This window comes from Alternaria metachromatica (assembly GCF_023757995.1).
Source record: "Alternaria metachromatica strain BMP 0045 chromosome Unknown scaffold_14, whole genome shotgun sequence".
Classification (NCBI taxonomy): Eukaryota; Fungi; Ascomycota; class Dothideomycetes; order Pleosporales; family Pleosporaceae; genus Alternaria; species Alternaria metachromatica.
In genome coordinates this window covers 297,845-314,975 of record NW_026055505.1, presented here as the reverse complement: position 1 = coordinate 314,975, position 17,131 = coordinate 297,845, and the positions used below count along the sequence as shown (strand labels likewise).

At 52.1% G+C, this 17,131-nt stretch overlaps 5 protein-coding genes across 5 annotated transcripts; all 5 read left to right on the top strand.

Moving 5' to 3' along the window:
* Window positions 1-7,258: 7,258 nt before the first annotated feature.
* On the top strand, window positions 7,259-8,593 carry J4E83_006430 (uncharacterized protein; the record flags this gene model as incomplete). The annotated part of the gene is made up of 6 exons (XM_049333343.1): window positions 7,259-7,285; window positions 7,337-7,432; window positions 7,488-7,524; window positions 7,572-7,639; window positions 7,687-8,084; window positions 8,137-8,593. 6 exons carry the CDS (start codon window positions 7,259-7,261, stop codon window positions 8,591-8,593), a joined length of 1,083 nt encoding a protein of 360 aa, XP_049187519.1.
* Window positions 8,594-10,678: 2,085 nt separating this feature from the next.
* Window positions 10,679-11,476, top strand: J4E83_006429 (uncharacterized protein; the record flags this gene model as incomplete). The annotated part of the gene is made up of 1 exon (XM_049333342.1): window positions 10,679-11,476. The coding sequence occupies one exon, from the start codon at window positions 10,679-10,681 to the stop codon at window positions 11,474-11,476; it is 798 nt and encodes a 265-aa protein (XP_049187518.1).
* A 1,604-nt stretch (window positions 11,477-13,080) lies between these two features.
* On the top strand, window positions 13,081-13,796 carry J4E83_006428 (uncharacterized protein; the record flags this gene model as incomplete). The annotated part of the gene is made up of 2 exons (XM_049333341.1): window positions 13,081-13,127; window positions 13,175-13,796. 2 exons carry the CDS (start codon window positions 13,081-13,083, stop codon window positions 13,794-13,796), a joined length of 669 nt encoding a protein of 222 aa, XP_049187517.1.
* A 479-nt stretch (window positions 13,797-14,275) lies between these two features.
* J4E83_006427 (uncharacterized protein) lies at window positions 14,276-14,976 on the top strand (the record flags this gene model as incomplete). The annotated part of the gene is made up of 2 exons (XM_049333340.1): window positions 14,276-14,304; window positions 14,361-14,976. 2 exons carry the CDS (start codon window positions 14,276-14,278, stop codon window positions 14,974-14,976), a joined length of 645 nt encoding a protein of 214 aa, XP_049187516.1.
* A 560-nt stretch (window positions 14,977-15,536) lies between these two features.
* Window positions 15,537-16,529, top strand: PAB2 (poly(A) binding protein Pab2; the record flags this gene model as incomplete). The annotated part of the gene is made up of 4 exons (XM_049333339.1): window positions 15,537-15,614; window positions 15,722-15,978; window positions 16,171-16,258; window positions 16,317-16,529. 4 exons carry the CDS (start codon window positions 15,537-15,539, stop codon window positions 16,527-16,529), a joined length of 636 nt encoding a protein of 211 aa, XP_049187515.1.
* Window positions 16,530-17,131: the final 602 nt, after the last annotated feature.

Sequence of the window (17,131 nt, the reverse complement as noted above, 5' to 3'; positions counted from 1 at the left end):
GGCGGGCGGTGATTTATTTTATATCGGCAGATATGTTATCGCATCGACGGGGGTTCCGGGGGGAGACGGAGGGTGTAGCAGCAGGTTGGGCGGCGCAATTGGTCGTGTCGTGGGTATTGGGGTTCTTGCCCGCAAAGTCCGCAACTCCGCCAAGACTTCGCGACGCCGAAATCTTTGGAGACTATGACCGCGACACTCAGCACCCGCCACACTTATCCTCCCGCCCAGGCAGCTCTTCGCTGAGCTCCCCGTAATCAATTGCACCCGACATTCCCCAAATGGACCCCGTCTGAACTGGCTCCCTCTGACACAATGCTCGACCTCTCATGTCCCTCTTCCGCACCCTCGACCGGACCTCTGCAGTCTCCAATACCGCCCATGCTCGCCCCTTCCTCACGTTTCTGTACCCGAATGCCGAGAAAAATACATCAAAGAGGAGGTTCAGCAAGAAGGCGGTAGACAATGCTCCGTTGCCCGATAGGCCGTCTGCTCGCATGGACACTTTCTTCATCCAGGCATTGGTGCGGGCCGGGTCGTGCCCAAAGCATGCGAAACATATACATACCCCGCGCGACGTAGCATCGCCGACACCGAAACACCAGACACCACGCAGGAAGAGCACGTGGTCAAAGTCGGAGAAGAAGCTGGATATTTTCGCCGAGCGCAAAGGGCCGCTCAAGAAAGTTAAAAACTTCGCCGAGAAGGAGCTGCAGGCCTTGGTGGACTACTATGGCATGGAAATTGATACCCGGCCTGAAGCAGATGTGCCTGACGAGGGAAAGCTGGTGTGGAATGTTGGCGATGACCATGAGCCCTGGCCTCTACGCGAGCCGGCAGATGCGTTGCATATCAAGAAGTTAGAGGATCTGCTGAAGGATGATGAGTCGCCGCACGATGAGGTGTTTGATACTTATAAGAAACTGCAGTCCCCAGGAGTTGTGTACCTTACTACCATGACTATCCGAGCGCTACTGCACCATCTCGCCATTGTCGAACGCCCCACACCCATCGCAGCGCAACGGTTCCTCTCGGTCCTAGACGATATGAAGACGGCGCATATACACATAGTCCGCTCAGAGTGGACATCAGCCATACATCTCACTGGACGCGCCATGGGGACTGTGTCCGACGATGACCTACAAAACACCCTCCGCATCTGGCAGGACATGGAGCACCGGGCCGGTCTAAAAGGTGGATATGTCACATTCAACGTGCTCTTCAACATTGCTGTCAAGGCAGGCAAATACACACTCGCCGAGACCTTCATGAAAGAGATGCAAGCCCGAAAGCTGCCCATGCACCGACACTACCGCGTAGCACTCCTCTACTACTACGGCGTTCTACAAAACGGAGATGCGGTTCGGAAAGCATATCTCGACCTCGTCTCCGCCGGCGACATCGTAGACACCGTTGTCATGAACGCCGTCATAGCATCCCTAATGCGCGCCGGCGAGCCCTCAGCCGCCGAACACGTCTTCGAGCGCATGAAGCGCCTCCACGCTCAACGCAGCGCCACAGCCCGCGGCCACGTCTTCTTCAACCGCACCTGGCGCGACCGCCGCGTGCTCGGCATGAAATTCCGCGACGAAGCGCGGCGCCTAAAGAAAGAAGGCGGAGACGAAGAGCTAAAACAACTCCAAGACCTCGCGCCCATCGGCCCTGATTCACGCACTTATGGGATACTGATACGGCATCATGCAGCTGTAGCCGGCAACATCGACCGCGTCAACGACCTCCTCCAGGAAATGAAATACAACTCCGTATCCCTCGACGGCACAATCTTCATCGTCATTTTCCACGGTTTCAACTCCTTCGGCGGCGTTAGATACTCCTCCTGGACACTTTCCCGCCTCGAGAAGATATGGACACAATATCTCACAGCGCTCAACAGCGATAACATGGAGCGGACCTGGCTGTCTAGTCTGGCTGTTATCGCGGCGCTCCGTGCGTTTGGGCGTTGCGCGACCCCCGAACGCATACTCAAAGCTTGGGAAGAGATCCGCGCGTTGTGGCATCCGGATGAGAGGGAGTTGGAGGCTGCGTTGGCGGTGCTGAGGAGGCTTGTGCCGAGGGGGTTGGAGGGGGGAAGTGTGGATGAGGGGGGGAGGATGGGGTTTTTTGATGGGAGGAGGTTGGGTTGAGGGGGGGTTGGTGTTGGTAATGTAAGATGCGTGATGTATCACTATTCCCTTTGTGGTTTGTGTGTAAATATATCCGCTGCTGTATAACTACGAGGCACGTGTGTGTGCATTTGGAATGTCTCCGTATACCATGCTAGAGTTACGGCAGAATAGACGGAGATGGGTGGCTAGTGTATCATCATCATCATCATCATCACCCTGTACCGCCTCGTACCTTGCCTACTATATCTTGACGTACTTCCCTTGCCTTGTTCACAAGATCTCGAATCAAGCGTAACGTAACAGGGATCTTCCTGTTCCGTCAGGCCCATCATCTCCGGTTGTTTAGGTGAATTGTCGGGTTACCTACTTTGATCTGATTGGGCTTGGCACGGGTGAATTGGCTAATTTGAGTGCACTGCGTGGGATGGCGTGGATTGGGGATAATTTCGGGGGAAGGGATTGGTGGGTATGGGAATTTGACAATGCGGTTTTGGGTGGCATGGGAGATTGAGCATGGGGTTTTGCGGTTCTGACTCAGATTAGGGCCTGTTTAGGGGTTGGCTCTGACATTGAAGTTGTCCTTTGCTCTACGGAAAAATTGAGGACTGGCAGGCCGCGTTGGCCTGCATGTTTGTCGCTGTAGGGACAATCATCATCGGAGACCTTGCTCTCGCAGTGACCACTCCTGACGCAGCTCTTCCTCCGTCAACAAGCTCCACCATCGAAAAGAGTAAAAAAACGAAGCTCTCATAAATGACTTATGCGTCGGGTGCTTCATGCCAAGATCAACCATACGCTTGTCATCCCATATGGCAAACCCATATTTACGCCAGAACTGAAACGGGTAACAAAGCGTAAGCCTATACCCATCTAACCATCCATCGAGTGAGGACATGGCGGAATAAAAGCTGTACGCCCACAGTCCTTGAGATTCGATAGATCCGTGACCCGGAGCCCAGTTTCTGTACGAATTGATGCGCTCTTCTTCGAACGCTTCGGTACAGCGACAGTTCGATGCTGCCTCTTCAACCCAAGGTATCGCTGGCAAACTATATGCGTTGTCCTGAACCGCTCCCACCGGAGCAATAGTCCCAGAGGTGACTGCGCCGAGAAAATCGCTGGCGGTCAAGATCTGCTCCCGCACACAGTTTGACACATCGTAAAAGCCATCCACGCTGCTCTGAGACAACAATTCAACGTCCCGTCTCGACCAATTGGTGTCAAGACTGCCCTTGTGACCGGCGCCCTGGAGTTCCAGAAAGAATTGCAACTGCCAGAACGATAGCATCATCCGAAGCTCCTCCGCCCAGGACGCCGGGCCGGTATCCTGTGGGACATAGTCCTTCTTGAGAAACTCGGCGTTTTCGAATTCCTCCCGGCGTGTGTAACCATCCGCCATTTTGATGAGTGTAGAGGGCCTTAGCTGCATAGATTTCCGTATCAAATGTTCGAGACAGGCATGGGACCAGGCATGCACATTTGCGGCGCTGGCGAGCAAAGAACGTACTGCCACGGCGGCTTGGTTCATTCCAGACGAACGCATCTCTTCAGTGGCCATAGTCGAGTCAGTTTCAGCAACAGTTTGAGCCTCGGACAAAGATGCTGGGAAGACTGAAAACCGTGCTTTGAGAACCGCGCCCATCATGCGACGGATCTTCGATGTAACGGTAGCCTCTAGAACCTCCTCTACAATTTCGAGCGGATATCTGTCGAGCACTCTGCCCATAGCGGGCGACGCGTGGGCCAGGTTCCGAAGCGAAAAAGGGGTTGGAGAGAGTTTGAGAATCTGAATCCTGAGCTCCTCGGGGAGTTGACCAAATGGGTCTTGTTCGGTGTTTGCTTTCATGGATGCTTGTGGTACTCTAGGTATTGCTTTGAAGAGGAGGGTCTGGAGAGAAGGAGGAGCCGCGAACTCGACAGAAATTATGTGCGCCTGCTCACTCTACTTCCTTCGCCTCGCGTACTAGCCTCATTCGGTCTCACGTGCACACGACTGTGCCGCTCAACCGCATACCTGAACAACATTCAGCAACGTCCCTCTCGACGATGCCCAAGCCCCGCCCATTAGCACTGCCAGGTCGCCGGCTTCAGTCGGTCTTCGCGCCGAGGCTTCTTCGCAACCATGCCTCTCTCCACGATTGTTCGTTTCTCCATCTCGAGACCTGCGCCTAGGATTATCAACTTTCCTACTACGAGCATCGCCACCGGATTGAACGCTCATCGCAGTTTCCATGGGCGATTTGGCGCTACAGAGTTGCAGTCGAATGTCTTACGCAGACTTCGGAACGACTGCGACGTAAGAATATTGCTTCGACAGCCCAGCCGACAACGAAGTCTCCATGTCTTTGTACCGGCCCCAGCTCCCGTGGTTCGGTCGTTCAACTTCTTTTCGTACTGGTATTACTACTTGCGCCTTCGGTAAGTCAGCCCATAGACCCGAGTTCGCCCACTCGAGCTGATCTTGCAGAGTTCTGCACCTATTATATGTCAGACAGGGCGATTTTCTCACCTCTGAACTACAACTCCATTACCCGAACCCAACACCAGCGGAACAGGAATGTTTGGAGTGTGCTTATACCGCTCTGCAGATACCTAGATCGTTCAGTATCCTGGCTTATTTCAATGGCTTGTCTTACACTATCTCACGTGCAGATATCATCCGAATCTCGGATGCATGTTTTGCCCTGCGACACGTCAAGTCCAGCATGCGGTCGTACCCATCGGATATCCTAACGCGGATCCACCCAACCGTTAGGGTAGTTCTGAGCAGCCTCGAGAGTGTACTGAGAATATTCCAAGACAACCTTGCGGTAAGAGGCGAACTCGCCGATGTTGCGCCTGAGGAGCTTCCCAGTCTGACCAAACAAACCCTGGAGATCGTGCTCGATTTTTCCGAGTTCTACATGGGAAGTAAAACGTGGCTGGCTGCGGAACTACCAGTTCATGATGCTACGAAGATAACTACAGCTCTGCATCGACATCTCAAAACGTGCGTTTGTTGGTTCAAATGGATGGAAGACATTGGAGCTCGAAGAGGCGGAATTCCGACACAAGAACGAAGAAGTTCCATATATGGAACCATCCGGGATGCTAGGGGGTGGCAGACGCGCTCTATAAAGGAAGGCCAGCAGGTACTCCGTCTCCTCGATAGATGTTCTTCGACGCCGGGAGTAGAACATGTGCGGTCTGAGGTCACTAAAATCGTGGATATGCACAAAAGACTCCTCGAGAATTATTGACAACCCCTGCATTCTTGCGCGAGAGCATGGAAACGCGATGTACCTGAACGATTGCTCGGCTCGCGAGATATAGTACTTCAGTGGGGTTTCCGCAAAGTCGTCGGGCAGCTGGGGGTTGGAACCAGCGTATCTGAATAGATGCAGCAGTGGAGAAGGGTCAAGTGGGCTGTTATCCTAGTGGGCGGGCGCGTCCTGGGTCTATGCCGGTATTGCATCGACAACAATGATGGGAACGATTGAGAGCCGATGCTTGCCGGCCGCATCTCATTTCTCAGGGACCGAACGAGCCCGATATTGCAATGTAACGACTGTCAGTATAGGCTGGTGGCGCCATCAATGGGATGAGCATTATGTCCTTACCTTTACGATCTGCTTGAAACATCTGAAGAAAAGTAGTGTTGTGGCACGTGACGCTGAGAGATGGAAAATCGGCACGAAGTCGGTGCCTCCACATCCCGCGTCTCCGATGCCAATGCCCATTTTGACCCCATCCATCTCTTCAGCCTCAATATTTGCATGGCAGTCATACATCTGGTATGCACGTGAAAGTCATCTCGCCATTCTTCCTCCTTCAAGCGACCTCGGGACGCAGGATCTCTTCGCGTATCGTCGTGACGCAAAGACACGAACTTCGGCGTTGTTTCCCGCCAATCTCGTCGCGATTTCAGCACCGCCGCAAGAGAACGCCGCGTCGGAGAATCCATCGAAGGAACACGATGGCAAGTGTGTCATGTCGCGAATCCGAGGGTCCTGCACCGATACAAATACATAGCATTGTTGTTGACCTTGCCGATTAGTCGGGATCCCAGCACAAGAGATGAGACAGAATCCTGCGCCGATCGATTGCGATTAGCGCGACACCCAAAGAAGAACGACGAGATGAATCAGCGAGTCATCTGGCGTCGGAGGCTAACGATTGGCCCGGAAATTTCACCCTGGCCGTGTTTGAAGATCTGTGGCGGCCGTCCCTGTGTGCAGGATTAAACTGGTGATGATATCAATGGCCAGTGCTCTTTGCGAAGGATTCAAGGTTCCGCAGGGGACTGCGCAATCAGCCAATCTTTGCGCTTGCTTCAAAACCTCGAATTGTTGCGGCTGGCTGCTTGCGAGTACCTCAGCCTCGAACCTGCGTTCGTCGTGCTCGGCAGACGGCAGATATTGACATGTCACTCCTGGTACCCTTGTACATATACTGGAGTCAGGGGCGATGAGGCGTAACAGCCCCGAAAAATCCACACTGCCATGGGACGCGGGATGGAGGCGTCGAAGCAAAGAAGGACCTCGACTTCCGTCCTTTTGGAAGAACAATTACAGCAGGCCGCAACGGGGTGGTGTATGGAAGCCGGGTACCGCACACATGGACGGTCTAAAAGCAACACCAGCGCTCACCGCCGTGGAACCTTCTCTCGCGCGCCGCACGCGCAGCCCGTGGCGCGTCCCCTCAGGCCAGAAATCCGGCGTCCAGAAAGCGTTTCTCCCAGCGGTACCCCTGCGTAAAGTTTGGGCGAGGACCTGTCAAATGCAAGCATCCGCTAATCGCAGTTCGCTTATCATCTAGCGTTGAGCCTCCAACACGTCTCCACCTGCGTTAGTCTTGCGTGGACGGCATGAACCCAGCTTGGCAACGGCCCTGAATCGTCAACCGTAGCCTCGTGGGAGAAGGCGGCAGACGGTATCCTGTCAGGTCATTAGGGCTTGCGTTCCCGCCCTGCGGCGTGGGTCGTTCGCCAACCTTATAGTTTCTGCATCTTTCAAAGCAGCGCCGGCGCTGGCGTTCCACTTTACTCAGGTACGACGTTCTTCACGATGTCGACATGGGAGCAGATGTACACCGATATGGTGCTACATGCACCGGATCCAGATGAGGAGCTGCCCTTGTCGAATCGCAGGGCGACGATGTTCGGCACTACGCTCACTTTCTTGGTACGATGTTGTGATATATCTCGATGTATCATCTGCTAACCTCACAGATAGATCATAGCATGGTTTGCAGTTTTCTTCCGTTTGTATGTCCGCATCAGAGTCGTCAAGGAATTGGGCTGGGATGATGCATTTGTGTTCCTTGCTCAGGTACGTTCACCGTTGACAGCTTTTACGTGTTTGACATGAAGCTAACTCAATCTAGTCGTTGAACACGGCAGCCACCGTCGTAATGTGTCTTTGTAGGTGGTCTACCATGCTTCGGTATGATCTCGACTAACATGAGTAGCTGTCAAGCAGGGACTGGGTGAGCACATGTTGTACATTGGCTACAACCGTCTGGTAGAATATCTGAGGGTATGCTTATTCCTCAATTGGATGGTGTCATTTGCTAACCAAGCCAGTTGTACTACTTCGAAATGGCCATATACGTCACCAACTGCGGCGTCATCAAGATCGCTCTCTTGCTCCAGTACCTCCGCATCTTCAAGGCTGGACTCATGCGATGGATTTGCATTGGCCTCCTTGTCGCTGTGACTCTTTGGGGTATTGCCTTTTCAATCACCGCATGGTTTCCTTGCTTTCCAGTGCGCGGGTACTGGGACCGCACTGTGTCTGCAAATTGCTACGGCTTCGGACTCGGAGACCTTGACAGTTTCATCGCTACGTACAAAGCGCAAGCGGCCACCAACATGTTGTTCGATATCTCCATCTTCATTGCGCCAATGGTGTTGTTCAGAACACCAAATTTGCGATCCAAGAACGTGTTCGCAATGGCTGGCGTATTCACCTTTGGAGCTGTGTAAGTCGCTCATGCCACCCGGCCCAAGCATTCCATGCTAACATGCTCGCAGCGTTGTCGGAACATCAGTCTGGCGACTCCACGGCATCGTCGAAACCAAAGGCGCAACCTATCCCTACGTCGACTACACCTGGTGGTCACCAACTCTCATCATCCTCACCTGCCTCGAAATCGACCTCGCCATCATCTGCGCCTCCATGCCCATCTTCTGGCCCATCATCGAGAAGTCGCTCAGCGCCATCTTCGTCAGCTACGAGGTCCAGGTTGTGGAGGAGCGCGTCGATGACTACGGTCTTACCTACGAGCTGGAGCACATGAAGGGCGACGACAGGCCGTGTAGCATAAAGAGCAGCGGGACGAGCACGCAGGAGTTGACCAATGATGACGAGGAGTCACATCCGAGGAGACCACAGTTTACGGTGGGCTTTGATCCGCTGAGTGAGGAGCAAAGAAACAATGGGTTGAGTACGAATGTTCAGTCGACAGCTCCGCAGAAATGGCAGCTCTAGATGGTAATGCATATACATCTCAAAACCAATAAAAACACATGCAAACAATCACGCAGTCACAACACGCATACTGGTCGTAATAGCAATGGAACTGACACCATCTTCAGACCAAAACCTCACTCTCCTCACACCAACACACGCATCACAACCCTACGTCATCCCAACTCCCCTTCGGCCCGCCATCCATTCCACCTCACCTCCCGCACACCTATGCACTTCCCCCAAGGAACCTCCCTGCGACCACCACCTCACCCCACAGCCATGAAACACAAAACCACCGAACACATCTCTTCGGCCTCATGTGTACGTACAGTATGACCACCATGTCCACCCCACGCAGCTGTTACGGCCGAACAAAAGGTAACACTACACTACTACTGTAATTGAATCGCTCAGCGCAAATGTCAATGTCACAAAGCATCACCGGGCACAGCGACACTAGTCGCGCGTCTAGATCCGTCTGTGTCGCACGCTACATCCCGGTGTAACTTATCTGGGCAATGCATCTCCGTGGGGGCGCTGCTGCTGTGATAGCTGGAGCAGGCACAGTGCAGCCAACAAAATTCTCCGGGCCTTTAGTGGAGTGCAAGTTGATTGCGCGCAGTTGTGCATGAGTAGAACGTGGTCATGTGGATGTGATGGGGATTACGGGGGCTGGGGGCTGGATGTCGGGGATTGTGATGCGTGTTGCATGTGAGGCTGGAGGGCCGAAAAGATAGCTATGGATAAGAGTAACTAGGTAGTGCATTGCGTGAGACGGGAGGGGAAGGGTGGAAGGTGGGAAAGTATGGCGGTAAGCTGGGAATTGCGCTTCGGGGAGGTGAAAGTCGGTCCGATCGGAGGTTTATCGATAATGAGATGGTTGATGGATGGGCGATCTGGTGTGACGCGCAGAGCTTCAGCTGAGATGGAGAGGTGGGTGGGGAGAAGGTGTGGCGAGATTTTTTTGGGTGTTGGACAGAGTGCCCAGGTGGTGTCGGGGATAGGGAGAGGGTGCACTGGTGAGTAGGGTGGTGGTGTGCAAGATTTGCCGAGAATTATGCTTCTTTTTATGGTGCTGAATTCGCCATCGTCTACAGGTATTGGCCCTTCGCTACTTGTAGTCTCGATTGTCGCAGCCTTTGTTTCCCAGGATCTCTGAATCTTCGAATCTTGTGTTTCCCTTCTCATTCTCGGGTTCTGTCCACGCAGTCAAATATTCTCCATAGTATGTGCGTGAACTTTGACGATCTCAGGGCTACGTCTCCATCACCTCAAGAACATTGCTGCTGAACGTTCTCCACCATTTACGCTGATCTTCACATGAAGAGTTCAACCACTCCTAAAGATCACCACCACACATTACCCCGAAACCCAAACGTCAACGTTAGAGCAGGTTGCCTAAGGCGAGCACTTTGTCGTGCGACATTCATATCCAGGACCAGTCAAACGTTAGTGCATTGCGCCGTTGAGAAGCTAGTGGTTAAATAGGTGTGTAGTGGTTTGAGAAGACGATGGTTTTAGCTTTCGTTGCTTTTCCCACGTGCAGCCCTGAACTTGCTTTTTGCTGATCTTGATGTGCATCACCCGCACTCCCGGCAAATGTAAAATGGCGAAGCTTATTTGCCGTATGGCGCGTTGTGGCGTACACACCTCAGGTAGCTCGAGCCTCTAGGCCAGTTGGCGTGCTCCCATGGAGAGGGATGCGCGCGGGGTTTTCGGGTAGTAGTGCCATGCGTAATGCATCATGAGGCTTCCTGTCGCGCTCTCGCGCCAATGTATTAAGGAGCTATTAAAACGACATCGAGGTGAGGCGAGTGTGTTAGTATAGTAGTGCTTGCTGTTGTGGCCGACGCGTCCACAGAGGCACGTCAGCCTAGGCAAACACAGAACACCCAAGAGCCTACATCAGCTTCAAATCACCTACCTTGCATGTTCTGATTTCAATGTAGTCTGCAAAGCTGTTTAGTGTTTTTGTTGTATGAAATGGCGCTGTTAGATGTTTTGACGAAACACGTGAGAGACGCGTCTTAGCGCGAGCGGATTGGAAGCGGGGATCACCACCCCTGAGGTCTTCTTTCCACATCGCGACGCGTCGCCAATGTCATGATGCCACCCGCGAACGCGAACGAACGAGTTGTCATAGCCGAATCTGGGGACGTATTGCTTACCCTACGCAACCCGGGTGCACCCTTCGCTGTTTGGGAACGTGAAGCCGAAGATGACGATGCAGCCAATGAGTCTGTCATCAAAGAAGAGGGCAAGGAAGATGAGGGTGCAGACCAAGACCCGAAGGTAGAAGGCCCACCACAGAAGAAGAGAAGGATGGTTGAAAGATCGAGGCAGGGGACAGAAATTCAAGACGATTCGGGCGACGATGCGGAACGGCCTTGTTTTGTGTATCAGGTTTCGGCCCATCACCTGATCACAGCTTCGCCAAAGTTCAAGAGCGAAATTATGTCTTGGAGCGAGAACCACAAAGCAGACGATGGGTTTTACCACATGGACACCTCAGATTGGGACCCAGAAGCATTCACTATACTTTTGAACGTGCTTCATCTCCGCTTCCGCCAAGTATCCAGGTCGCTGAGTCTGGAGCTGCTTGCCAAAGTCGCCAAGCTTGTGGACTATTACCAATGCTGGGAAGCGTTCGACCTGATCGCGGACGTATGGGTTAGGAACACTCGGACAATTTACCCAATATCAGACGCGTATAGTCGCGAGTTAATCCTGTGGATGTTCGTGGCCTGGGTGTTCAAAGTGGACACGATATTTGGCAGTACCACCAAGCTGACACTGCAACTAAATGACCGGCCAAACATCCGCGACATGGAGTTGGGCATTCCACCTAGCATTCTTCGTACGTATGCGTCCCTGTTCTTTGAAGATCATCAACTAACTTGAGCAGGAGCTTTAGAATCCCGACGCATAGAGATTATTGCGAAGATGATAGAAGCGTGCTATAAATGGGTTGACACGTATTGCGGTACAGACACGTGTAGAACCCCACATGAGGCGCCTTCCCCCTTTGAGTGTAGCTCTGTGTTACTTGGTGCGCTTATGAAGCAAATGAAGACCTTGGGCATTATGTCTCCACGACCGGTCGCGCCATTTGACGGCTTAAGTGTTAACGGCCTGCGCAAGAAGATGGACGGGATGAAGACACCGAGATGGTATTCACACCGTCGTGACGCTGTCTCTCCACACAGCTGTACCCTCGATACGACGGTGTGCAACGAAGTTCTTAAGATTTCACTCCGAGTTCCTGGGCTTAAGCGAAGTGACTTCGTGGATAGCGATGAGGCTGAGGAGGAGTAGACGCTCGATCACAACAACGATCAAAATGTCTGGGCTTACTCACTACATTCACACGCGACCTGTTATCGATACCAGAGGTAGCTACAACTTATGTCGCATTCTTCGAAAAATATATTAGGGCAGGAGCCTACATCATCTTCTGATCTGTGTGTTTGTTAAGTTATGGTACCATGTGTACCGCAGGCTATGGCACTATCATCAGCCCCGGATCTTGAGCTGTAGTTAACCAAGTTAGTGTTGTCAATATAACAATCGATACTCACTCAAGTATACAGTTCGGATCCCCGAGTTTTTCTCGCCTATCGTTAGGCCGCGCCCCGTATCGGCTTGAGTGTATTCCGCGGGCATATCAAGATCGTACATGATTCTCTCGAGAAGGGGAAGAAGAAAAACGCCAAGCCGCTCGAGGTGACCCATACGGCCGAAGGCCTAAGGTTGAGAAACCCGCTCCTTCACCCTACATCTACAAGAAGCATCTATGTTCCCTAAGTTCAGTAGTCGAAGAAGTCAATTCTGTAATTGGCAAAGCGCAAGGACTGGAACTGAAGGATTTCGTCGATCGCGCTGAGTCTACAACAGACACAGCACCTCGCCAAGGCTTATCTTAGTGATGGTGATAGCGCTACGTATGCCCACATCCGGCTTGTATAAAGCTCTTTAGAATGCTAAAGCAACACGTATACACCAAGGACGCCGAACACGCCACGTTCAAAAGGTTCAGTAGGACCAAGGCACGATTCTGTACGTATAGTATCAATACGATTTCACGGTTATAAGGTAATTTGATGCCCATCAATGCGTGACGAGCCTAGTATGGGCATAAGGTGTGCAGAGGCTGACTCTGAACTCTTTCATGAAGGCGGAACTAGTCTTAACCCAAAATGTTCGACAAGACCTTAATAAAGAACGCCGCGCAAATGCAAAGTTTTACTCGGTTCTCTGGGCATAAGCAGCACATCATTGTAGTGTAATTTGGTCGTTGGGATCAGATTTTCCTGAGTTCCGTGGTTGCGATACACTGAAACCAAGGCTCACATTCGACACGTGATCAGAATGTGCTGGGTGAAGAGTTTGGGTTTTCACCTTCACAGTCGCGCAGTCCGTTTAAGCGATAAGTATCTCAGAGACCTTTCGTCCTCTGTGTTTCTGTTCCTCAACGGACGCAGACTATCACCACACACTACCCAGATATGGCTACTCAAGAGCCTTCGTCGCCCGACGTGGTGCTTCTCCCTAGGTACGTCCATCGCAGTATAGCACAACTTACCACTAAATCCTACACAGCATCGCGGCGACCTCACCCACCGTTATCGTCAAAGTGGGCACGGAGGGCAAAGAGTACATCCTGCACACCGAACTCCTCAAGCACCACTCCGGCTACTTCCGCGGCGCACTTTCCGGCGCTTTCAAAGAAACCGACGACGGCGTTGTCCCAATCACTGATGTCGAAACCGACGCGTTCGATGTTTTCGTTGACTGGATATACCGCGGTACCGTAACAACCGACCTATTCCTTGAGGCATTCCGCAAGTACCGGTTGGTCGCAACTCGCAGCTATATCTTAGCAGATCGACTATTGGTTCCCGGCTTGAAGTCTGCGCTTATGGACACCTATTTCGACTTTTACGTGACCCGAAAGCAGTTTAGACCGGGTTGCGGGATGATTGTTTTGCTTTGCTGTAATTTGCCCGAGGAGGATCCATTGATTCGACTCTGTGTCGACATGTGGTCCACCCAAAAGACGATTTACACGTTGTGGGAAGATGAAAAGACTGAAGCCTTGGATCTCTCACAGGGGTTCCTCGTTCGTCTGATGTTACGAATGAATGAAGTCGGGAAGAAGCCACCGTCGGTGCAAACATTCAAGCGGGAAGATTACAATGAGCGTACAAGGGTTGGTGGATAGACGAATGAGTCGTCGTCGAGTGTCAAGGGCTCAAAGAACGGTTTCTTGCAAATATACTTCGACTGGGTTTAGTTCTGCAGGCGCGGCAATTGTCGGATAATGTCAGGGTCTGTGTTTATGAGCCAGTATTTACTGTTCTACGTTCCGGTTTCCAATTAGTCAGTGCTTTCCAAATGATAGGTCTGTCAGACTTTTCCACGGTACTTTGCGAACTTTGACCGTGTAGGTAAAGTTGAAGCATAGGCAGAAGCGCTGATAGGAAGGCTCGGAGTGAGAGAGCTGGCTATCTCCCACCTTATACGATCCGCTGGCCATCTTGCTATAAGTGGCAGCAAGTTTTGTGGATCTTCTTCGTACCTCTTCCCACCTACACCTCGCCTTCCGCTGTTCATCCATCTTAATCCTTGCTGATCAAGAGCGACATCTGCATCCAGCTATACCAACAATAAACAAAGACACACCACTTCCAGAGCGATACTATGAAGAAGACCAAAGCACCTCGCGCAAGGTATATGACTGATCACATATATATGAAACATTCGAGACGACGCTCATGCCGTACAGTGCCATTGCCGCCTCAGAGACCGTCGTCATCGTCTTCGAAGGAAAGAAGCAGAAACGTTATACCCTCCACAAGCGGCTGTTGACATACCACTCTGGATACTTTCGACAAGTCCTTGACGACGGATCGAAGATCCACCATGTTCCCGCAGTCGCTGAATTCTATCCCATGCATTTCGACATTATCATTGACTGGATGTATGAAAGGAGCCTTCCTGCTCTGATCGACATGGGCAGTGATGATGACGTGCTGAACGCTTACATACTAGCGGAGAATCTATCGATCGGAACCTTCCAGAACGCATTGATGGATATCCTGTTCGATTGGCTGCCACCTTGCTTTCTCAGTGCCGAGGACATCGGAACGATCTCCGGGAGGTTGCCAGAGAATGATCCTCTACTTCGGCTTGCTACAGATATATTCTGTTCCAATGGATGGGTTGAAAAGATGAGCAATGGGCGCCCCGAGTGGGTTGATCACTTGCCACAGGCATTTCTGCTTTGTGTGATCCGAAGGATGTACCAACTCGGTCAGCTGCCGGAGGCCGATCGTAAGCTCAAACGTGAGGATTACGACATCGTTGAGTGTGTAACATCTGAGGACAAAGACGGAGAGTGAAAGGTCTCACGTTGGGAGAATGGAAAGGAAGTGGAATAATGTTTGGAGCAGGCAGTGCAAGAGCCGGATGGCCACTTCGACAGAACAAGGAAAAGCACGGTCAAGAAAAGCATGAATGTTTTGAGAAGAATGAAATCAGTTTTGAGATGCATAGCGAAAGGCATTGACAATGAAATGACTGAGTGGAACAAAGGTGTCGGTCGTGAGTCTGACGCAGCTTTGCAGCTGGCCCGTGCTTACATAAGTGAGGCTCCGCTGCCTTGTTAGCGTCGCGCTACGAGCTTCCCCAGCGCCATCCGTCATTTCGTATGAGCAACATTACCTTCACCTCCGTCCGCTGCCTTTCAGCCTACACACCCTCCACCAGTCATTTACACGTCGTCGCAATCTGTGATTGATCTTATCACCGCAAAAAGGAAATTCAACCGCCCAACGGTCGCAATCTAATTACCATTCACGCCCCCGGAACATTCACGTTAGCCCGGTAAGTCATGGACGGCCCGTTAAATGCTCTCATTTACTGACGTGGCTCCTAGACTTTCAACTACACCCAAATCATCATGTCCGACGCCGAGGTTATCGAACAGAAGCGCGAGGAGGATGAGCGCCTCGATACCGCCGAAGACCCCAACGAAGAGGTACGATACCATCTACCACAACGCGCGCGTTAGACTTGTCGAGTATAGCGGCCGGCTGTTGCGCATACAAGTTCGAAATAGAAGAGCATGCTGACAGTGCAATGCAGGAAGAGATCTCAGCAATGAGGCGACGCGTACAAGAGATGGAGGAAGAAGCCCAGAAGCTGCGCCAGATGCAGAGCGAGACGGACCTAGAACGCCACGAGATGCGCGAGAGCAAAGAAGACGTCGACGCGCGCAGTGTCTTTGTCGGTAACGTCGACTACGGCGCTTCCCCCGAAGAGATCCAGGCACACTTCCAGAGCATCGGAAGCATTAACCGTGTGACCATATTGCTCGACAAGTTCACAGGTCATCCCAAAGGGTCAGTACTAAGAGGAGGTTTTCCTTGAACGATTTGCGCATTTCCAAGTTTTTATTATTTGCTTTCATACATCAACCCGTATGCGCGCGCACAGTCGCGGGAATGTTGTTGGAGTTACAGTTGGGCGAAAGTATCTTTCGCTACCTGGCAAGAGTTTGGCAGAAAGATCGGAACGCTAATGAGCGTATGCAGGTATGCGTATGTGGAGTTCACAGAACCGCATCTGGTCAATGAGGCCTTGGTCCTTGACAACAGCCAGTTCCGCAGCCGGAATCTAAAGGTACGAGATACTACACATTCTCTATTGAATGCGCGAGCGCAAACTGACACACACCCAGGTCGTCCCCAAGCGAACGAACCTCCCCGGTATGACACGAGGCGGACGCGGCGGCCGAGGCGGTCCTCGAGGCGGATACGGCGGACGCGGCTCACCATACGGCGGCCGTGGTGGCTACGGTGGCGGCTACGGCGGCGGCGGCGCTCCACGAGGAGGCGGTTACCGTGGTGGATACCGTGGCGGAAGAGGCGGATCGGCATACCGCCCATACTAAGGGTGTGACACGACACCGACACCGGCACGCGCTATACCACCAGACCTAGGTCGCCGTTTCTGTATTGCTATATTGGGGTTCTCGAGGCAAAGGGTGAACAAAGGAAACAAAGGACACAAAATTGGATTGGGGAGTCGCGGTGACTATCTGTAAGATCCGAGGCTTGTACTATTAGGGATGATTGTTGGACACATGTCGTGAGGATGCGGCGAAAGGGCTGCTGGACTTCTTATCAACCGGGTTTTCTGAGGGACCGGGATGGGTTTAATATATGTTTCTTTGCTTCGTTGCGTGCGATCCTTTATCTCATGTGTTTGTGGCTTTACTGGGATCAACATATCATTCTGAGTATATTCACAACTACTATTATGGCTTCGTGTAGCCGATCACATGAATATCAAATATGGAATACGACAATGATGAATTAATCGTGTATATTACTCCATGAGCAATATGCCAGGAGACTGAGAAGAAAGTCAGGTATCATAGCCACATGCGGCTTTTCTCCCACCATATAAGGACCCATACAATGCTTGGGAACCTCATCCAAACGCCAGGATCCGTGTTTCATCAAAAGGACGTTTCCATACTAAGCGCGCCTC